Genomic DNA, 23487 nt, shown 5'->3' with positions numbered 1-23487 from the left:
TCTTATTAGGGGGCCAAAGAGTTGGGTGGTTTATGCATCCCGTGAGCTGTGGTATCTAAGCAAACTCTCCCTGTAACTGAGATTCTTGGAATAGTGCGGGAGAGGGGAGTAACCTCCCCTTAACATTATTTTAGTCTAGTTGAGATTGTTTGGCTGTGAATAGCTCTGTCCTTCCCTGATCTTTGTCTCTCCATATCACCACCTGCAACTCTTTCTTGCACAAAAGCGGTTTGCACAGCTGTGGGCAAACAGACCATGCGGGTTGACTCCCAAACAGCACATGCGACAACAGTAAAACAATTAAATGGGCAATGTGCAGCTAGGGGTCAGGAATTCTCCTCCCATCCCTTAGTGCCGAGGAGACCGCCTGCAGCATTAGCAAGGGCGACTATCCGATAACACAGGCCATACCTATACCAGTGCCACATCCCCACCTGGCGTTCAGCAGAGTGTGATAGGGAAGGCTGATGGCTCTGTAACTGCCTGTCTGAGATTTTATTTGTCGAGAAACATGTATTATCACTTACCCAGTGCTCTTTATCTTCAAAGCACTTAATAAATCCTCATGATGCCCCTGGGAGGTTGGTATTGTCCTTTTTTTTTACAGAAGGGAAGCTAAGGCACAGATGTTGTGAGAGTTGCTCGAGCCTGTGGACGGTGTTAGTTTCAGAGCCTAGATAAAACTCGGGACATCCTGGATCCCAGTGTTGTGTGTAGACCCATGTGTGTCTTCCAATGTGTGTTGAGTTTAAAATATTTGTGGCAGCCTTTCAACCATGGCCTGTATCAAGAAGTTTACGCTGCCTGAAATTCACTATGATTGTAAATAAGTTTGTTTTTCACCTGTTAATTACCGGTATTTATCTTTGAGAGAAAATACATAAAACAGCATGCATTATTTTTAAAAAAATGCTCTTGCAGCCATCAGATGACTTTGCTGTTACTCTGCCCAGGAATCTAGGTTGAGGACCTAGCTTCTTGAGAGGGGGGGCTGTGGTGAATGGGGAAAGTTGCGAGACTAACTTTAGCATACACGCTTTTCTGGAGGTGGGGGGTTTATACCAGCTCATAACTGACTGTGTAATGCAACCCTGTGGCAGGACACTTGGATTGATTTATCAATAGAAGTAAAATTAGATAGCAAACACACTAAAAGCACCAATGGAAACAGGACAGAAGCTTGAAACACAGTGTTGCCTTCGTAGAAATAGCTGCTGTGAATTGTATCTTTGGGTTAACACATGTTCCACTTCTGATAAATGCACTTTCTTATAAGTTGCTATGTTACTTACTATAATTGTAAGTAATAAACATTTGCATTGAATCTAGACATTAATGTAAAGTCAAGTAGAACCTACTATCTGTGTGTTTAGACCTATTATTGATCTAGGCTTTTCAGAGCACCTAAGTCACTTAGGATACATCTACACTGCAAAAAACAACAACAACAAACAAAAAACCACTTGGCTATGACGCAGGCTTGCAGGGCTCATGCTAGAGGGTTGAAAACAGCACTGTAGATGTTATGGCTTGGGTTGGCGCCCAGGCTGTGAGACCCTCCCCTCTCCCTGGGTTTCAGATCCCAGGCAAGAATATCTACATTGCTGCTTTTAACCTTGTAGCATGAGCCCTGCAAGCCCGAGTCAGACGACTGGGCTCTGAGACTTGCGGCTGTGCCTCTTTTCTTGCAATGTAGAAGCACCCTCATGAGTACGCATTCCACTGACTTTTGACTGTCACAGGGATTTATGCTTCTAAATCACGTAGGCCCTTCTGAAAACTACATGCCTGTTATTTGTACAGCACCATAGTTATGCCTGATCCTTCTCAGACCGCAAACGCGATTCCTGCCCCAAGAGCTTACAAACTAGCATGGGCAAGGAAGGACATGACATGAGAGAGAACATGGGTCTGGGGGGGCGTAAAAAGGGAAAGGGAGTGGCTTGTATTCTGATGTGTGTTTTAAAATGTGCTTACATTTAAAGTAGCCATGTCCTGTATGTTCAGGAATACCTTTTTCTGCTGTTCTTTTTAACTGCACAATTCTTCCCAATGGGAATATGCCTTAATTTAAGCCAGCGGTTCTCGACCAGGGTATACATACCCCTGGGGGTACACAGAGATCTTCTAGGGCAGGCAGGGGTGGGCAAACTGTTTGGCCTGAGGGCCACATCGGGGTTCCAAAACTGTATGGAGGGCCGGGTAGAGAAGGCTGTGCCTCCCCAAACAGCCTGGCTCCCGCTCCCAGTCCTGCCCCTGACTGCCCCTGACCCTAACTGCCTTCCCGGGACCCCATCCCCTATCCAACCCTCCCTGTTCCCTGACTGCCCCAACCCCTATCCACACCCCCTCCCCCTGACAGGCCCCCTGGGACTCCCACGCCTATCCAACTCCCACCGTTACCCATCCCCTGACCGCCCCCCCCCCAGAACCTCCGCCCCATCCAACTGCTCCCTACTCTTATCCAACACCCACGCTTCCCCCCCTTACCATGCTGCTTAGAGCAGCAGGACTGGCAGCCACGCTGCCTGGCTGGATGTGGCCCGCAGGCCATAGTTTGCCCACCTCTGTTCTAGGGGGTACATCCACTCGTCTAGATTAGACTTCCTCAACCTGGGGGTCATGGGATGGGTTTTGGGGGGGGTCGCAAGTGCAGGGCCAGCATTAGGGGGTGTCAAGCAGAGCAATTGCCTGGGGCCCCATGCCACAGGGGCCCCACAAAGCTAAGTTACATGCTTCAGCCCCAGGCGGTGGGGCTCAGGCCTCAGCCCCGGGTGGCAGGGTTTGGGCTTCAGACTCCTGAAATGGGTACAGTACTCTGGAAAGGTTGAAAACCACTGATTTAAGCCTCTGTCCAGGGAAGTATTGAATGGTTTTCTTGTATAATTTATGTATATAGCACTTTGTTTCATCTGTAGATCTCATAGCATTTTACAGAGGTAGAGATTGTTACCTCCCAGAAAATGGATACAGATCAGGGGAAAGTGAGGCAGAAAAGGTCCCAACATTACACTGTGACTCAGTGGCAGAAGCTGGGGATGGAACCCAGATCTACATGTCTTATCTTACTGCCTTCCCATCCCCAATCTCTGAGTTGGTGGGATGTGGCCATGTTGGGAGAGGACACTGTTGGTGTAAGGAAGGGGGTGTGCTAATTCTGAGGGGGAATGGGACCAGTGTTTTGTGGGGGTGAAGAAGAGCAGAAGTCTGTGCCAACCTGACTGGCTGGTTGAGGAAGGGGAAGAGTACTGATACCTGTAAGGACTAACCCAGGTCTGATTTAAGTTTCTGAAGGTGTGGGGGGAGTTTGGGGAGATGTTCAGCTATGGGCTGAGAGGTAGGAATGGGAGAAGACAACAGGAGGCGCTTTGGAAGCTAGCATGCCTCCACAAGGGGAATTTGTAAGTTACTCAGAACTTGGAACAGCTGTAACTAAGCAACCACTATGTTTTGCAGCTCTACCAAGGCCCTAGAGCAGTGCTCTTTGAGGCTCTCTAGGCAGCCAGACCTCTCCTTTGATGCATAATCGTATTTACTTTCCCTTCCCCGCACTCGCAAATACAGATATGTTGTGGTAGGGAGATTGCTTGGCTCTCCTAGCAACATGGCACTTGGGAGACTGATGGATGGTACATTCTGCACTACCTCCTCCCAGGAGAGACATTCCCACACTGCTTAAATACCCAGCGCATTGAGTCCTTTGCTCTGCGTAATACACTGGGGTTGGCTCAATAGTGAGTGTGGTTACTAGCCAGTTCCTACGTGGGGACTGCCGGGTCTCTGAATTTCAGGAAGGAGTGAGTTTGAAGAAGGAAAGGTAGGAAATTAATATAGTTCATTGAAAAAACGTTATCTGGTCTCTTGGGTCTTTTAGTGCTTTCTCTTGCTAACTGTGACTTGCTCCCTGCAGAATATTTACTTGTGCGTTGTCCAGTCTGGTTTTAAAGGTTTTTAGTGATGGCACTTCTTCTGCTTCCCTGCTCTTCCGCAATCCAAGAAGATCTCAGAAAATATAATTATTTTCCACTGTTTCAGTAGCACCTTGAGGCCCAGCGGCCCCATTGTGCTGGGTTTATTGTACACCGGTAAACTACTGGTGGCCTGCAGAAAACTTGCTGGTGGTTTGTAGAGAGCTGGCCGGTCACATGGTGCTGGCTCTCCTTTGCTTCCAGCTGTTAAATTGCATTAAAAGAAGCTAAAAATACACAAAATACTTTGATGTAACCAATTTCTGCTCTTCCCCTGGGGACATTGTGCAATCACAGATGGGACAGGGAGTTGGTCTATGTGATCATGAATGGGAGCAACTGGAGAGGGACATTCAGACACTGATGACGTCATCAGTGTCCAACTGCTTTTTTCAGTTTCTACTCTAGATGTTTTTTCCTCTGTGCTGATTGGGTGTTTGCTCCAACTCAGTTTCTTCACTTCAGCTTCACTCTATCTAGCTCCCCACTCCAGTGTCCCCTCTCTTCCTTGGTCTCTCATTAGCTAATTCCATCCCAGCAAAATCCCACCCAGAAAATTTAAAATCCTGGCACTAATGTGATGTTCACAAACCATCCCAGTGTTCAGTTTGCTTGTGTGTCATATCCCTTCCCCACAAAGCTTTGTCTGCCTTGTCTGTTTAGGTTGTGAGCTTTTAAGGGCAGGGATTTTCTCTTAAAAAAAGCTGCATCTAGCATAAGGCCTTGAAAATCTCCTCTCCCCCACCCCCCTTACTTCAATCCCCTACTCCCATCCATGCATCATTGCTTTCCAGCTGTGGGAGGATCAGGTGGAACTCCCTTTCCAAAGTAATCATTTGCCTCTCCCTCAGTCAATTGGTGGGGTCAGGGCCGGCTCCAGAGCCCAGCGGGGCAAGCACCCGCCTGGGGCGGCCCTTTCCCGGGGGCGCGGCAGGCTGGGCAGGCGGACCTGCCGCAGGCATGACTGCGGAGGGGACGCTCGGCCGGCGGCTCCAGTGGACCTCCCGCAGGCATGACTGAGGACGGTTCGCTGGTCCCGCGGCTCGGCTGGACCTCCCTCAGGCATGCCTGCGGCAGCTCAACCGGAGCCGCAGGACCAGCGAACCGCCCGCAGCTGCGGAAGGTCCAGCCGAGCGACCAGCGGACCCTCCGCAGTCATGCCCGCGGGAGGTCCGCTGCTCCTGCGGCTCGGGGGCGCCTCCCGGGCATGACTGCTTGGGGCGGCCAAATTTGTAGAGCCGCCCCTGGGTGGGGTCACAGCTGAGTGATGCAAAACTGTCCTTTACTTTCCAGAGTCTCAGCAGGCTGCCTTTGTAGCACTTGCAGATCCTGTAAACTAGATGGAGAAAGGGAGGCTCTGGATTGAGCTGGATTTTAAAGTTTGCACAATGGTTCAGTGAGAGAACCAGCAATGAAAATCAGGCTAAAAATCAACCTTCCATATGTCTTTCGTACCTTAAGAGGAAAGGTCTGAATGTTGAGCAAATTTAATTACCTTTGAAGGATGAGTGTGAATGTTCATTTAGACACTGAAGATGGTTCACAAAACACAACATCCACCCCCTGCCCCTCCCCCTCCCCACGCCTCCCTTGATGCCTGAAGAAGTAGGAATCCAGATCAGAAGAACAGTTTGTCCCTGTAGGATATTCTGGGTAATATGACCCTCTTAGGAAATGTGCAGTGACTGTGCTCTCCAGCATGACCCTTTCTAAACTTTTCTTGGCTTGGAAAAGCAGCTTACAGGCTTGATGTTTGCTGGATAAAGCACATATGGGGATACATTTCGGCAAAAGGATTTCAGGAGGGAAGGCAGCCTCTATTTGCTGTGATATGATTTCACAAAGCCTTGATAAGGTCCTCTTGAGTCACACACTCAAGTTGGGGTTTTGTTGATGGAAAGTTTTTTCCCAGAGATCTGTGGGAAAACTTAGTATTGTGGGCGTAGGAGGGCTTAAGCTGTGGGCTGAGCAGGGTTGTGAATAATCAGCACTTGCTAAAGCAGCAAGCTTTCTGAAAATGCACAAAGCAGAAGCAGTGGATTTCCATAAACCTTCCACACCGGAGTCATTGGTGTTTAGAATGTGCTATCCAGGAGTGCTGCCTAGTGACTCATCCCTAAGTCATTCTGGGTAGCCAGATTGGATTTTCCAGTTTTTAAAGAATAAAATAAAGAGCATTTGTTAAAACAATTCAGGGATTTAAAATGAAGATAGTCAGTGTTGCTAAGTCTCACATATTTATCTTAAGTCTGATATTTGCTGCTTTTATTAAAGATCCAGTGCCTTAAGTGAGAAACTCTCCTTTCATATTTTAAAAAAAAAAAAAAAGTTTCTTGCTCTCATGGCTTCAGAGAAAAGCATAAACACATGACCCAAATGTAACTTAAAAATTCAAAACCCAGAAGGAAACTAAAAAGATCCCCACATTTATTATTTTCAAAAACCATGTGACTCTCTAAGCCAATCTGATCATTTGAGATGGAGATGACTCATTATTTTTTGGACAAAAGGGGTTGGCATTAATGCAGGGAAGACTGGTAGTTTAAAGAAGAAAAGCTCTGTAAATACTTATGATTGCTGGGTCAGCAAAATCAGCCTGATCGTGCAGTCCAAACTGATCCCTTGGACTTCAGTATAAATTCCACCTAAGTACAGCCTGCAAGAAGAGGTTTTTCAGAGGTTGGTATAGTTGTGTGTGTGTTTTATAGTGTTAATTGGATTCGATCTATTAAAACTCATGCACACCCAGTGCTGGTTATTAACCTGGTGTGTGAATACTGTATTAAATAATTAACACTTCAAACCATGCATCTCTCTCTTGGTGCTTTATACATGGCCACCATCACTGTACTGTCTGAGCATCTGACAGACATTAATGGATTAAGCTTCACAATATTGTTGTGAGGTAGGGAATTTGTATTAGCTGCATTTTACAGATGGGGAACTGAGGGACACAAAGGCTAAATGACTTGCCCAAGATCCCATAGGCAGTCTGTGGCATAGCTGGGAATTGAACCCAGTCCCCATTCCACTAGATCATGCTTCCTTCCTACACATGCAGTTAGCTGAAAATTCTGCTCTTTGAAGTTGCCACTTTACATGGCCTAAAAACACATCAGAATGCAGCCAAACGGGTCAGACTTTTGCTGGGAAAGGCTATAAATCTCCACTCAGAGATTAGTTATTTGTTTTTCATGATGGTAAGCCGCACATCAAACTGAATTAAAAGCCATTCCTGACTGGATGACTTTCAATCAAAATTCCTTAATGGCATTTAAAAAAAAAATCAGAGATTTAGTTGATACATGCAGGGAGTGGGCGTAGTGTAGGCAGTGCATGGAAATGGTAGTGTATGGAGAGTCATTTTTGTGTTCCAAATTAACAACACTACTTGGAGATTCTCCTGAGCAGTACAGAAGTATGTAATGTGCTTTGCCAGTGCCTTACTTTTACAGGGTGGGTGCAATATATAATGCGTTATTATTGAAGATAGTTCTGTAGTTGTAACTTATGTGGCTTTGTTTGATAAGTTCTACCCCAGAGTTTGATACTGAACAAGTAGAAACAGACGTAAAGACCACGTTACAGCTCCTTTTTTTTATTTTTTCCCCTCTCCAAAATCGTCTTCTGATTTATTCCCAGATTGAATCCTGACCCTTCCATTGCAGGATGGGTACTGAGCAAGTGAGCACGTGGCAGCTAATCCTTCCACAAATGTTAGTGGTGTGGACTACAGCTGTCCTTGTTCTTTAGAAATTAGAACCGTGCCTTTCACTGTATCACTTACTGAGACAAGGGCCTTGAGTAACCTTATACAGCAGATCTAGCGTTCAACTAGCACGAATCTGTTCTTAATAAAGTGACTCCTTGAATCACATGGGAAGGATTGTTGAGCTGAAAAAACAAAGTCAACACAACTGATATTAATTTCCCATCAATACATTTGCTTTGCTTGTTGCCCAAGAAAATGATTCCCAGATGGTCAGTTTCACGCATTTCCATTGTTCCGAGGCTGGAGCAATGGTAGGAGGCAGCCTTAGTCCTATTCCCTTGGCAGGTCAAAGGTGCAGAAGAAGATGGATGTTAAATAAGATAGAGCTTTACTTAGATCCACATAGTTCCTGACTTTCTTGGTGGCAAATTCAGCTCTTTGGAGTACTGATCCCATTTGCACCAGCACCCAGATCTGAAGCTGGCTCCCACGGAATAACAAATAAGTAATGTGCATTTTTTGATCCACTGGGCCAGATTCTGTTCTCAGTCACAGGGGTTTCTATCAAAGGCTTTACACACTTTGGCACTAGGTCCTGATCTCCTGTACAAGTGGTGCGATGTACACTACTTTGCCACTGATGTGTCTTTTTTTTTTTCTGTTTCGCTTCCCCTGTTGTATAATATGCACAGTAACTTAACATCAGCACTGAACATGGCACCCAGTGTGAGGAATTTCCAGATTCTTAAAATACAGTATCAGTATTATTTCACTGATTTAATTCACCTACAGAAATCCATAGCTAATAGGAGATAATGGTATAGGGTCTCTTTAAATCCCTTTGCCCAATTACAGTGCTGTTTTTCAACCACACATTTGCTATATTTATGGTGCTTTTCTCTTAATTGGTAACTTTTTTTTTCTCCTGGGATGGCTCACAGCTACAAGATTAGATTACATGCACTGCTTCGTCTGTTCCAGATGCATGCCCTCTGTAGCTGAATGGGACAGTAGATATTTGATGGCTACCTAAATATTTCTGACAGGGTGAAGAGGCGTTGGATTAAGAGCACATGCTTTCCTTGTGGTATAAAACCCTGTATGTAAACCAGGGGTTCTCAAACTTCATTACACCGCAACTCCCTTCTGACAACAAAAATTACTACACGATCCTGGGGGGCTGAAGCCTGAGCCCTGCCCAAGCCTCATGCGCCAGGCAGAGGGGGAAGGGGAGGTATGTATCAAAGCCAAAACCCCACAGCTTCAGCCCCAGGCAGGGGCCTGTAACCTGAGCCCCACCACCCAGGGCTAAAGCCCTCAGGCTTTGGCCCCAGGCGATGGGGCTTGGGCTTTTGCCCCGGGTTCCAGCAAGTCTAACGCCAGCCCTGGTGACCTCATTAAAACAGGATTGCGACCCACTTTGTGGTCCCGACCCACAGTTTGAGAACTGCTGGTGTAAACAGACATTCCCAGCTGCCGCATTTGTAGTTATTTTGATCAAAGAATTGTGATTTTTTTTCATCCCCCCAATTGAAGATGACCAAATATGGTTTCGTAAAAGAAAGGGTAAATCTTGAGTCTCATATTAATGAGCATTAACAACATCTTGGCTTTCAAAGTTGTTGATTAGCTTTGTAATTTAGAGAATCGCGCTACTTTTTTTCCCCTCATGTTTGTGTATATTACAGACATTGACTCTTAATACAAGGTCATTATATAACTGTGATACTCTGCATATTCCTTACCTGTAATTTTACAAAACAGGAAATATATTTGAAAATATAAATACACCCAAATAATTGGCTGATAGCATCCTTTATTCTTTCATCAGCAGTCACATATCTATTATAGAGCAAGTCCTTGCTGCTTAAATTGATTTTTAACAATAATATTATTTTAAAAGTCTGAAATTATGTTTGCGTTGTGTGTGCTTTGCTTCTGGCATGTGTAGTGGGTGTTTTCTATATGTCTATGCATAAAACACCAGGATCCATTTGATAATATTTTTAAGAAAATGAGACTCTAACTAGAAATACTGTGTGTGAGAATACTGTGAGAATACAGGATGATAAGCTGAGAAGTGTTGTGGGTTTTGTAGATTTTGCAATGTTTGGGCTTTTTTAGTATGGCTGAGTAAGCGTGCTCCGGAAAGTGACTAATAGCATTGACTTGAATCAGTTATGATACGCACAGGTGCTGTTCGAGCCTCTCCACAGATCACCAATAATAATGTGTTTCAATTCTGAGAGGCAACATGCCTCTTCCAGTCCTAGGCTCCTTTCAAAGAGACTGCTGGTTGTACCAAGCTAGTGGCCTCTTCCTTGCCCAAATTGGCAGCCACCCCACAGAGCTCATCACCCAAGATTTTCAGAAGCAACTAGTGATTCTAGGTGCCACCTTAAAGGAGCCTGATTTGCAGAGGACTGGGGCTCAGCACTCTCTGAAAATCAGGTCTCTTTAAAGGCTCTCCCCAAACAGGCACCCAAAATCACTAGCTGCTTCTGAAAATCTTGGCCACTGTCACTTGGGACCTCATTGAGGCAGTAAAGTTGCATGTCCAGAGGTGACAGAATGGTTTGTTAATGAATGTCAGTTCATCTTTGCTCAGATTTGGCAGCGTTTTGTAGAATTGCACAGATGCCTTGCTGCGCAGTTGGTGGAGGAGAGGTGTAAATTCCTGCCATTTGTGAGTGTTTGTCATGCTTTGCAACTAACAGCACTGGGTGCATCCTGAGGAGAGTGATTATAATGGGATTAGCAAGAATGAGGGTATAAAACAGAGTTGGTTATTTAAAGAGTACTCCTCTTTTTTTAACGTAAAGGCAGAATTTTATTAGTCTAATCTTGGCTTTGTAATTAACGTGGTTAGTGTCCATATTGCCTTTTAATGCTTGCTTTGCAAGATGGTTTGTTTTTTAAGGATAAAGACCTCTACAGCATATAAAGCAGCCATATGCCTGGATGTAACTGTATCATAGTTCCAGAATCTTGCTGGAAAATGTTTGCGTTATCAGAGGAGTGCATGACCAAGGATTAGTGCCACATTGTCTTGTCTAGGATTTACCAATATGAACCATACCAGCAGGAACTGGGCCTTGTTTTCAGGTCAGAAAAACAATATGATGTAGTGAGCATTTAGAGCCAATGATCACTATAGGGTTTAGTATACTGTAATAGGCAGCTGAGCCTAAAAGGAACTTGTAACATCATGTATTGCACCACACCACCATACAATAAAGTTCAGTTAATCAGAATCAGTGATTAAAACACTCGGCGGCTGACGGCCAAAATCATCATTAGTAGACCCTCAATATACAATTTTAGGAAAACATTTAGCTTTGGTATTAATAGACTCCACTCCAGGATGTCCACTATAATGTGCTGTTTTTCTCGAAAGCCTTCCAGGGATGTCCAAATTCCACTGCGTCCAAAGAGAAGAGGAAGCACTCTGTGTGGACATGGGGGAGCGAAACTAAACCTTATAGCTAGGCAAAAATTTTCAGCAGCAGTTTTTTTCAGCAAAAGATGCAAGATTTGGTGACCCTGAAACGTTTCCAAAATTCATGCAAACTTCACTGAATTTGGTTTAAAAAAAAAATCTAAATGCAAATCAGAAAAAAAATAAATCAGGTTTTGGGAGTTTTTTAATTCGAAACAATATTTTGCTTCAAAAATGTCCTTTGCTTTTTAATAACATTAATCAAAAGGTTTTTCAGTGGTCAAAACAAAATGTTTAGGCCCAAAACAAATTTTGTTTAAAATTTTTTGAATGATCTGTGAACCAAAAAATCCATTATTTATACAGCTGTAACACAAAGCATTAACAATTTTATACTAGAACTGAATGGAAAAAAGTGTTTTGTTTTTGTTTTTTTAAAGTCACTAACTTCTTTGAGTCTTCTCCTTTCTAGATGCCCACTTGCACTGAGCTATTCACCTTCTGTTTGTGAAATGTGCAAAAATACCTGGCCTTCTCTAGTGAGTTGAAACTAAATTTAAGTTTCACATCGTTGTCTCTAAAGAGAAATCAAGTCTAGTAAAAAGCATCAGTGGTCATATTGCTGCAGGTAGAGAGATTCATTCTGAGATAGGGCACCTCACTTTAGGATTGTCTTTTATTATTTATATCATTTTTGCCCCATCTTGTGAGTTTATTATGAGTCTTGCAATTTTTTTGATGTATTTTCTGCAAGCCTCAGCTGCTGGAATCATGAGATTGCATGAGAATTTCAGCTTTTATTTAAGTGTCAGATCTTCTTGGCTATGAAGAAATTATGTTGCCAGGATCAGAATCCACAAGGCAAATAAAAATATCTCTTAATGTATTTGAAAACAGTCTCATGTTCTTTAAGTTAATATCATGGCTTTTGGGCAGGGCCGCCCAGAGGGGGGGGCAAGTGGGGCAATTTGCCCCCAGGCCTGCGAACCCTGGCCTGGCAGCGGTCTGGGTCTTCGGCTGGCATTTCGGCAGTGGGGAGGCCCTTCAGTGCTGCCGAAGACATGGAGCGACTGAAGGGCCCCCCCGCCGCCAAAATACCGCCGAAGACCTGGACCACCGCCAGGTGAGTACAAGAGCCGCAGCTCCCCCGCTTTGCCCCAGGCCCCTGAATCTTCTGGGCGGCCCTGCTTTTGGGTCCTGACTCACAATTTTTGAACAGTTGGGACTGGTAGTGCTGTTGTTCTATGCTAGAACTCCGAAGCCTCTACTAAGATCTAGGCACTGCATGTACACATGGTAAGAGTCAGACCCTACCTTGAAGAGTTTCCAGTCAAATAGACAGGACAGACAAAGTGTGGGATGGAAACAGAAATGCCAGGAGGTGATGTGACTTGCCCAAATCACCCAGCAGGTCAGTGGTAGAGCTGCAAATAGAAGCCAGGTCTCCTGACTCCTATCCAGTGGACTGTGCTGCTCCTCGCCCTGGTGCTGTCTCCTGAGCAAAGCAGCACAGGCTCAACCCAGAGAGCAAAGCAGTCTTTGATCTCAGACATATGGGTGCCAGAGCCCTCCGGAGGAAGATATGCCTGGCACAGGACTATTGAGTTTGGTTTGGGGACTGTTTCTTTGATTTACTATGAGAAGGACTGTTGGGCTGTCTTGGACAGGCTTACGGGGCCTAACGAGACTGTTGCAGAAAACCCAGGCCCAGGGGCAGTGTAGGGAATTGCCTTGATAAACGACCTGGACATTTGTACCCTACTCAGGTCTGCCCTGGGGTTTGTCTTGGACCCTGAAAATCATGGTCACATGGATATAAAAACATGTGATACCAGACTAGGGTTGCTAACCCTCCAGGATTGTCCTGGAGTCTCCAGGAATTAAAGACTAATCTGTAATTAAAGATTATGTTGTGGGATGAAACCTCCAGAATACATCCAACCAAAATTGGCAACCCTATACCAGACAGATCTTCGAGTTGAGGAGAGACCTGCATGAGAATGGATAGAATGTGCATTGTTTCCTAAAATGTACTAATAGATTGTTATTACTATTGGTATTTCGGTAATATCTGGAAGTCCTAACTGAACTCAGGGCTCTGTACAAATAGAAATCTCCCTGGTAGGCTTAATGTTACTCCTAAAAAATAAGAGGGAAGTCACAAGGCCTGACTTTCGTCGACTGGCCACTTCTTTTGCACTTAGCTTTACCCTGTCCCTGAGATGCAGTTACAGTCAGGGACGTACTCATCTACATTGATTATTTGTGCATGCAAATGAGGTCTGGTTAAGACCAGGCTGAAAATTTGGCCCATGGAGCTGTTTTATTTGTGTCCGGTTTAGTTTTTGTTTTTGTACAACAACAAAAAGCTTTTATAAAACATAAGACCAGCAGATATATAGCTATCTATATATAGATAGATAACAATTTGCACACTCTCCTGGGGAGTTTGCAACCCAGACACATAGCACCACTGTTCATAATGCATGGGAACCAGCAAGTGAAACTGACTCGAAACAGAAGTGAAATTGACTAAGTCTGTCTTACTTGTCCCTGTTTGAGGAAAACACAGAAGATAAACAGTCACTGTGAATAGTGAGAAGTAAATGAGGGTTTTTTAAAATCTTTTCTTTTGGTTTAAAAGATCTAGTAACACAGGTGAGGATTTTTTTGTTTTGTTTTTAAGTATATCCTTTGGAACCAGAGTCTCTTTTAAAAATATATATCAAATGTAGGGTAACGTGCCAGCAGCCATCATGTGGAATTGTGTGTGTGGAGTTACTGAAAACTGGCTGTATGCCATGGAAGCTTTACTGTGCATGGCTCAAGGGCTTGGAGCAATTACATAACACTCTGCAGCAAAGAAAATACAGGCCCCAGCATTTGACTGCCTTCAATTTCTGATTTAGTTACTTGGCAAAATCTTAGATTTCTTCTTTCTTTTGCTAAAGGATGAATCATCCAATAAAGAGGAGCTCCGAAACTGCACCAGCCGATAGGTGTTAGGTTGTTGGGGCTGTAGCGGGAGGGATAGTTCTCTTTTGGGTTAGAGGCAAGAGTAGAGGAAAAACATTGTCATGTGATGGCTATAAAAGATAAGTAGGCATATGACCTGTGAATTGTTTACAGAAAGAAACTCTGTTTCCCCCGTCCCCAGTTTATGCCTATGCTTCTCAGTACTTCTTCCCGAAATCATTGTCTCCTGATGAATTATTGATACGGGGTCACTTCCATTTTCCTGGAATTGTTTTCTTTAAACAGTGATCTCTCTATGAATTTTTTAAACAAGCTGGTAACTGTGAAATCCAAGGAAAGTTGCTGGTTTCGAATTTCAGGGTTAAATTAGACCCAACTCATTTATAAGAGGGGGGATAAAATTAATTTTTCACTTCCACATGGAGATCCTCCTCCTCCTCTTTTTTTTTTTATTTAAAGGAGCAAGCTCCTGATTCAACCTCAAAAAGACTTAAGCATGTGCTTAATGTGAAGAATGAACTAAACTGCTTTGTTGAAGTAGGGCGTTAGGGATCTAGGAATTGACTTTTTCATTTATCCCTGTTGTCTAATTCTTATCAAAAGAAAATGCAATGCAATCCAATCCAATTTGGAAATACTTTGCTTTCTAGAAAGTTACTCCTTTGCTGGCCCCTTTCCTTCCATGAGTGAGATGTGGTTTTTCCATGGAGGTTTGCCTGTAGCCTATTCCAGGTCTCTCTGTTTATTGCAAGAGTTTAGACCCTGGTTTAGCAAAGCATAGAAGCATATGCTTAACTTAAAGCATGAGTAGTCCCATTGACTTCAATGATACTGCCTGCAGACTTAGAGTTAAGCATGTGCTTAAGTGCCTTTGCAGGATCAGGGCCTTAATGGAGGAGAATTTTATTCTGTTCATTTCAGGTCTCGTCCCGTCCCCCCCAAAATCTGTAATGAAAAGGAAAAAATGAGCACAAGTAAAGGCGAGTGTATCTACAGTAAGGGCCTGACCTGTCTCCCAGAGAATTCAAGGGGAGTCTTTTTGTTGACTTCAGTGGGAGTTCAGTCAGGCCCAACTCCAGGAGCTCATCACAGGGATGTAGATGCCTGATATAGCAGGTTGCCTCGTTTGTCTATATCACATCTGCACCGACACTCTGGTTTTGATGGAACCGTCCACATGTACCAGTGCATTCTGGGGTTTCTGAAGCACCTGCCCTCATAGCGTCCAGTAGCTTTCAGAGTGATTTCCAAATGGGAGGCATGGAGTTAGATGTAGCTGACCTGATGTATCTGCAGCACTTACGGCTTCCAGGCCATGCCAGGGGGAAGCTATTACCATCTGCGTCAGAGCCCCGCTGAAGACCTCGTGTTAAAAGGCCAAGCCTGGCTCTTGTGGGTGGAGTTGTACAGGGGTTGTAAGTAAAAGATTTTCTTGCAGCCCATTTTTGACTAGCTTAGACCAGGCTGAAAGCTGGGACTGCAGGTTCCAAGGTGAAATTCAGGGGCAAGCCTGATGTGTCATCCACCTGCCCCATCCCTGCCAAGTGTCTGCCATGACTAGTCCATTTGAAATATTCTCTTCCGGTTCCCGCAGAGGGAAGCCTCCTTTTCTCTTGCAGTGGATGCTGCCATTGTGTTTACCCCTGTAAGGGCAGGGTCATGGGCCATGTCTCAGCAGACTTGTAGCCTACCCGTGGGGAAGGAGGATTGTTCTCTAGTGCCCACATGCTTTTCTGTCTGCAGGCACAGAGCTGGAGCAGGGTGGAGGTGAATAACAGGAGCATTTCTGATCCTGGCTGCCTGCTCTCTGGGTGGAGTGGGGAGTTCCCTTGTGTTTGGCCCTCAGTCCCTCATGTATTTGTGTGGGACAAACTGGTCTCACTGATCTTCCCTGAGGGGCTTTTTGCAGAGTGCCAGCTGTCGAATTCTATCCCCCACCCCTCGGGGTATCAGCAAACACACCCATCCCCTGAAACCTGGAGACTTGTGCCCCCAAATCTCTCTCCCACACTGCGGTCTGGGTCAGGGGAGGAGGGAGAAATGGCAGAGCAGTTCTTGTGGCAGGACTTGGACGCATCTTGTACAGCAGGATGACTGAAGCTATGAAGCAAACACACAAATAAATATATGCTTCCCACCAGAGCTTTATGTAATCAGAGACAGTGATGTCACTGGTAACTGCAAAGAGCAGGCTCTGAAATTACAGCCCTCAGCAGACGGGCGAGCGCTCTCTTAGCGTCTGGAGGGGGTCGCTTAGAATGCGGGCTGACTTGTCAGCAAAGCAGGGGGTAGGGGGTTACCCTGAGGGTTTAGTGCTTGGGGAGGAGGGGGTGAAATACCAATCCAAATGCAATCAGCCTTGAGGGTGAAACTCTCCCTGCCTTTGTGAAAGCCACTTAACGAGGGGGGAAGGAATGGGACTACGTGCGCATGCACACTGCTACCCCTGTATTGCAGCCCCGCTGTGGTTAATACTCCCCCCAGTAGGCTGCAGTAACATATATGCAGGGCTTTGGAGCTTGACTGGATTTGTTCCTTGGCCCCTCCTCTTCCTCCTATCCAGAAATCTCTGCACCGGATAGTTTGGGGCGATTGCATATCTCCCCACTAGCGCCAGCCCCTCCAAGCTGGGGTGAATTTCACTCTTAATGAGTCTGAGAGAGGCACTATCCTCTGACTCTGGCATTCCCACTCCAGCAGCACATCCCAGGCCAGGGCTGCAGCCTGACAGGCCAGGCTCTTGATACTTGAGCCCCAGCTATTCCATTATTCGCTTTCTTTGCACGGAACAGTTGCACAAGAGGACCACAGCGGGCCAGCTTCAGCCCTGATGTAGTCGAGTGCAGCTCCTCTGAACGCAGCAACAGTAGAGTCTGTTGAATTTAGTGGAGTTGGACTGTCTTCTGCCAGGGCTGAATTTGACCCAACATATCGAAAGGGAAAAGCTAAGGCAAGCAGCCCCCCCTCTGTGGGCTGTAGCTCTAACCAGGCCAGTGTTTCCAGCCTGCCAAGTAAGAGGCAATGTTGCCCTGTGCTTTTTCCTCAGCCCTCCCCGGAGTCGTGGGTTTTGTGTCTCCAGCCAGACAAATCCAAACCACCCACTGGCTGTCGCAGTGTGAGACAAGCCATTGCACCCTGTGGGCCTTCCCGGGTCCCCCAGAATAGACTGGAATGAAGGGGAGAGGGCCAGCTGGTTAAGGAAGAGTAGAAAGTCCCCTCCCTCTCATACTCATGTATTCATCTTGGCACAGGGTCAGGGCTTTTGCATGTCTATTACCACGTCTCATGCTCAGAGAGCAGAAACCTCTGTGGTAGCCCTGTTTTCTGAAGCATCTTTCCTTCCTAGGGACGGGAGTGACTTTGAAGATCCTCCCCCCACTTCTCCACTTTTACCTGTCACTCCTGCAATGAGTGCACATGTGCTCAGATCTACTTTGAAACTGGCAGTCCCTAAAAGCTGATTCATCTCCATCTTCTAATGCCCTAAGGATTCCCTCTGATTGTAAATTAATTCTCCCTTTATTAAGCTATAATGCTTCTAGACTTGTTTTTCCCAGTTATTAGCATGATCCAGTGGTCTAAATTGAAAGTCGTGTGGTTTTCTTGTGTGATGTTTGGGCGGTGCTGGTATTTTCACTAAGTGCCAGGGAGCCTGAAGCTATGTTAAAGCCACCTTACAATAAAGCACCAGGTAGATTAAGGGGAAGGAGACGCATAACTTTGTCTAGACTATGGGGTTATAACTGCCAAGGTAAAACTCCAGGACTTTTTGATAAGGGACTGTAGATTGGACAGTGACACCTGTAAACTCTGTTTGACCAGCTGAGATAAAATTCCTTGTCAGTTTCCTGCTTTGATAAAAGTTGGGCTTTGATAGAAGCTGATTTCTGTGTTTTATTTAGCCTCCCATCAATGCATCAGAGCTGCTTTCACATTTTGTCTCTTAATTAACATCAGTGATCAGCTTGACTTCAGCCCACAGAAGCCAAAAATACTTAACAGGTTACGCACCTGCCAGCATTTGGAAGCTGAAATGCAAGATATTTGGGGAGAAAAACAGACACGTTCTTTAAACCCCATTAAAATGTGCTGGGTTAGGAGAGGTGGGCTAGAGTGGGAGAAGTGGTGAATACTTGGTTGAATAAGTGGGAACAATTGGCCTGTTGAGACTAAGGGCTTGTCTACATAGGGGCAGCTGCACAGTGTAACTTAAATCAGTTTTTAAGTTGATTTAGGCCTTGTCCACATGCACAAACTGTAGTGCTTTAACTGTGCTAGTATGTAGTGCAACCCACTCGTGTGATGCAGCAATATAGGTATTTGGGTGCTTTACACCAAGATTACTGTTCCCATAGGAAAGAGGGGAATAAACTATGCTGGTATTAGCAATGTTTTACCACTATAAATGCATCTATACTAGGAGTTGTACTGGTTTAACTTTCAGTTCTTCTGGTACAAAACCTGTGTGTCAACCAAGCCAGAGTTAAATTGGAGCAAACCAAAGTGTGGCTGCTCTTATGTTGATATAAGAGTTCAGTTAAACCTGTTCCTAACTGACTCAAGTTAAACCAGAAGAAGCCAGTTTTAAAAAGACCTGTGAACCTTTTGCACCAGTTTGAGTCTGTTGCTTTACATTCACACCCTCTACATTATCCAAGTGTAACTTTTTTCATGTGGACAGGTCTTCAGACTGCGTTATCTCACATAAGACCTTGTAAAGGTCTCCAAACAGCAGCTGCTTTCATTTGTGTTCCACCGTTCTTAGGCAGAAAGAAATTAAAAAGTTGGCATCTCAGTGTCCATGGCTTTGAGATTTTTTACATTGCTTAATTTTGTGTAATTCTTTTTTTCCCCCTGCTAACAGCCATGGTATATCATGCCAAGGCCTGTTTGAGAGCTCCTGAAATTCACTGGTTATTGAGAAACCAAACATTAATATCTTGTTCCCAGCCGTCAGCGGTATCTGGTACTAAGGCAGTTGCCTGGCACATGTTCTAAGTTTGTGTGTCTACACTCTTCACTGGTTCCTAGCACAGTTCTACAGTGTTTTTCCTAGGTTCACCCTGGCAATAAAAAAAAAAAAGATGGGGCGGGAGGTTAGAACACAAACTTCCCCAGGCGTGGTAAGGAACGATGCATAGCACAGAGTTTGTGTGGCCACCTGGACAGGCCCACCTGTGCGTACTAAGCTGTGGTGGGAAAACCATCTAGAACATCCTTGTTCTGGGACCGTGACCTCAGGTTTCTGTTAGGAATGGAACTGGAGGTGGTAGCAGTTGGTGTTACCTCAATTTTGATAACTCCACATACAGTCCCCACCAAGATTGGGGCCCATTTGTGCTAGGCTCCGTACAGAGACATAAGGAGAGAGAGGCTGGATGTAAACTACAAAGGTTTTCCTGCATAGCTATGTCAGCACTCCCCCCCCCCCCCCACCACGTAGATGCAGCTTATACCAACAAAGGAGTCATTTTGTTGGTATAGCTTATGTCGTTTGCGGAGATGGTTTACCTATAATAGCAAAATAACGCCTTTTGCTGGTATTATCTGTATCTCCGTGAGGGGCCTTTGTTGGTATAGGTGTACTGGAAAGGCCTTTGACATGTAGACTGGCCCATAGTCCCTGCCCAGAAGCGCTTACAGTCTAAATAGATAAAGATGAGTAAAGGATGGGAGAAAGGAAGTAGTATTATCCCTGCGGGAAACCACAGAGAGACCTGCCTTCACTGCCTTGTTAGCTTAAGGTCTGACTTGAGTGTTGCCCCTAACCTGATTCCCATCCACACATCCACCTCTCTCATTGGTGCTTTAACCTCAACCTAGCTGTCCTGTTGGGGGGATGGACTGACGCTCAAGTGCTGCTGATGTTGGAGCTAGCACTGCAGTGAGGACGTGGCTACTAGGTGCTGCTAATGCAAACACTCTGCAGCTCCAGGGTCATTTTGTCGTGGGCTCATTCTCGGTTGAACTAGGCTCACTTGAGAGGAGTTAATTCAAGTGTAGATCACTCAAGCTAACAGTACAGTGAAGACAAGGAGGAATCAGCTCTGTCTCCCCTGAGTCCAAGTCCAGTGCCTTAGTTACACAAAGAACAGGGGCACTTGTGGCACCTTAGAGACTAACAAATGTATTTGAGCATAAGCTTTCGTGGGCTACAGCTCACTTCATCGGCTGCATAGTATGGAACCTATAGTAAGGAGATATATATACACATACAGAGAACATGAAAAGGTGTTATAAAGCCACCCTTCCTTTCTGGTGCAGTGGTGAACTGCTATGAGAGAGGCCATTCTGAGCTTTTCCAGCTGTAACAGGAAATGGCAGTGGTTGACAACTCCTGAGAGGCTGGTATCTTGCAAAATGTCCAGCCCAGTTTTGTGGGCTCATAAACAATTTGCAGGAGCTTCAGGTCAGAATTTAGACTTTTGGATGCCAAACTAAACCAAAGTCCATTTCCCAATCTGTTCATGTCAGGATTCTGGACGAAGGTAAGCAGGATTAGTGGCAGGAGCTCAGAAGCCAGGGGTCAGGGCCAGGCATGTAGTCAAGAGTTAAGCTGAGGAATCAGGCTGAGGGTCAGTACCATGTATCAGGATCAGTGTTGGCGTTCCAGGGGTCAGTCGGGAGTCCAGATACAACTTGGAGCCGAGGTCAATCCTGGGAGCTCAGAGGCAGAGATGCGGGGCTGTCATGGTAGCTATCTGGGGATCCACATTGTTGCCTGAACACTTCCTGGTACACCCCATAGACTTGTGTAGGGGATTGCTAAGACAACTGTCAGTCAATTTAGCTCGAGGCGGAACTTCCTGTGGTGGCACAACCTCTGTGGGTCGCTGGAACAGTCAGGTGAGGTTACAGATGGTGGCAGTGTGAGCTGCCTGCAGGCCCCAGGTTCAAGGCCCGCCGATCCTTACATTGCAGGTTTGCCCAGCATTGGGTTGAAACGTCCTTGTAATGTGCTTAGCAGAGCACCTGTTGCTGACCATGCCCAGAGCTGTTTATCTACACGAAATGGCTGTCAACTGAAATTGGTTTTCCCAAGTAGTGAAAGCTCTTAGTCAGCAATAAAGATTAAATGCCAGCGGGTTTCATTGTAGAAAAAGCTGAGCGGGAGGGTGACATTGACATGGTTTGGTTTTTTTATGTTTATGACACTTTTAAAATCAAATCTCTTAATAAATATTTCATTAAAAACACACATTCCTCAGCCAAAGCCCAAATTTCAGCCCTGAGGCAGTTACTGCGGCTGAATTATAGACCTTTTGTAAGAGGTTTTTATAATGGAAACACTGACAAACCCATAACTATAGTGGTGCTAGTGGGTGCTGCTCTTGTACTGACAGTTCATCAGCTAAACCCCTGACCCTTCTACCCTTAATCATCCTTGCTTGTCAGTGACATAATTGTATGATTACAGACTCCTCTCCTCATCCCTTTCAAACTGCGAACAATAGTGAATTTCAAATACAAAATGTAAATGAACCGTCCAAACTAATTTGTTTTTCTGCATTCAGATGGACTGAGTTTAGATTCCGTCCCTTTGTGTCTGAACAGGGCTGGTAAAGGCTTTCAAGAACCTTTGCACTGGGATACCTTGAGTATAGACTGATCGTCTGATGTCATTGTGCTATTGATTGGGATTACAAATTCAGACATAAATCATTAATGTAGGGTCTGGAAAAAATAACTTTACTGTTTTCCATAAATCTACTGTTAATTCCTTAATACATAATACAGCATGGGAGAAAACAGAACTCGTTTTACTGCAGTATGAGTGGGGTTATACTTTGAGATTGCTCTCTGAGCAGTTTCCCATATTTAAAAAAAACAACAAAACTACAGTGTTCTGTAATAATGGTCCAAAACAAAATAGTCACAGTAGTACTGTACTGTTCGGGGTTGTTATAGTAGAATAAATTGCCTAAGGAGGTTGTGGAATCTCCATCTCTGGAGATATTTAAGAGTAGGTTAGATAAATGTCTATCAGGGATGGTCTAGACAGTATTTGGTCCTGCCATGAGAGCAGGGGACTGGACTCGATGACCTCTCGAGGTCACTTCCAGTCCTAGAATCTATGAATTTAGTGCAAGGGCTGGAAGCAGAAATAGGCAAAGGGTCTCTGCTCCCAGAGAACCTGTGTTGACAGCAAGATTTCAAACACTGGGCTAGGAAATATGCAGCCCTGTGTTCCTTGCAGCCAGAATGCCCAAAGAGTGCAGATCTGACCCTTTAATGAGTGTGATGTGTAATTCAGTCACTTTGTGGTAAGGAGTTTGCTGCAGTCAGTTAGGCTTCCTTTTTGCCTGATGTGGCTGGAAAAAGAGGAAGATGGACAGTGAATGTTACATAGCTCAATATATAAAGTTAGGTTTTTTCCTTAACCAGTAATGTGCTAGTGTGTAACACCATTCGACACTTGAAAGTGCCTTGATATAAAACTCTACACAGTGTAGTAGACTGCAAATAGCTGGCAGCTTGAAGTTATGTGAAACCAAGCAGACTACCATTGCCTCAGTGCGTTTTTTCTCCCCAAAGTTCATCCAGCCGAGACAGGTTATCAGGTGTGAGCACAAGGAAATAAACTGTCTGTCAGAGGTTAGCAATAGGGCTAATGTTGTTGAGTGACTAGTGTTTGCAGTGTAAACATTTAATGGCAGGGCATAAGGTATCTGAGGGAAACAGGATGATGCTGGAAAATCGAGCCTGCCTGGGGAGAAAATGAGTTTGATTTTTGTCCTTTATAAGGCTGCAGCTCCTAATCAATGTCTCTCCCCCTCCAGACGTGCTCACCTACGCCTGTGCTTAGAACGTTTAAAGGTTCTGATACCACTAGGACCAGACTGCACCCGGCACACAACGCTTGGGCTGCTTAACAAAGCCAAAGCACACATCAAGGTAAGCACCGCTTTTCCCAGGCTTCCCAGACGCTTTCCATCTGGGCTGTTTCTAACTGCACCAGTCACTCACCCACTGTCCAGAGGTAAATCTGCTCTCACTAAGACTAATACCTCTGAAATGCATTGCTCCTTCGGTTAAATCATCCATCATTATTACAACATGGGTTGTTCGGAGAGTCCATAATAAACTCTGTTAACTCTGGAAATGATTGATTAGGGGAGCAGGGAACCTGTTCTGTGTTGTGATTGGGGGAAAACAGTAGCAGATCTTGCTCTTTTTTTTAAAGTAGAAACACATCTAATGTGATTGAAGGGCTGCAGTTTGATGGAAAATGTAACTTCTGTCACTCCTGTGCATTACCCCTGCTGACAAATCAGTATAGGCCTCTAGAGTGAAACAGGGTTGACGTCTTATTGTTTCCATTGTCTTTCATCTGTGGTTCTCCCAGCTTCCCAAAGCCCTTCGTAGATTGCTTCTGGCAAAGTAAAGTATAA

At 45.0% G+C, this 23487-nt stretch overlaps 1 protein-coding gene across 5 annotated transcripts in view; it reads left to right on the top strand.

Moving 5' to 3' along the window:
- Positions 1-23487, top strand: part of MXI1 (MAX interactor 1, dimerization protein) — an 81582-nt gene that overhangs the window by 52887 nt on the left and 5208 nt on the right. For all 5 annotated transcript variants that reach the window (XM_045025390.1, XM_045025391.1, XM_045025389.1 and 2 more), the window contains one exon: positions 22876-22990. In XM_045025390.1, the coding sequence (XP_044881325.1) occupies positions 22876-22990 (115 nt within the window). The remainder of the gene's footprint in view (positions 1-22875; positions 22991-23487) is intronic.

Source organism: Mauremys mutica, chromosome 7, assembly GCF_020497125.1.
Source record: "Mauremys mutica isolate MM-2020 ecotype Southern chromosome 7, ASM2049712v1, whole genome shotgun sequence".
Classification (NCBI taxonomy): Eukaryota; Metazoa; Chordata; order Testudines; family Geoemydidae; genus Mauremys; species Mauremys mutica.
Note: the sequence above shows the minus strand (reverse complement) of the source record. Positions and strands in the feature narration are given on the sequence as shown.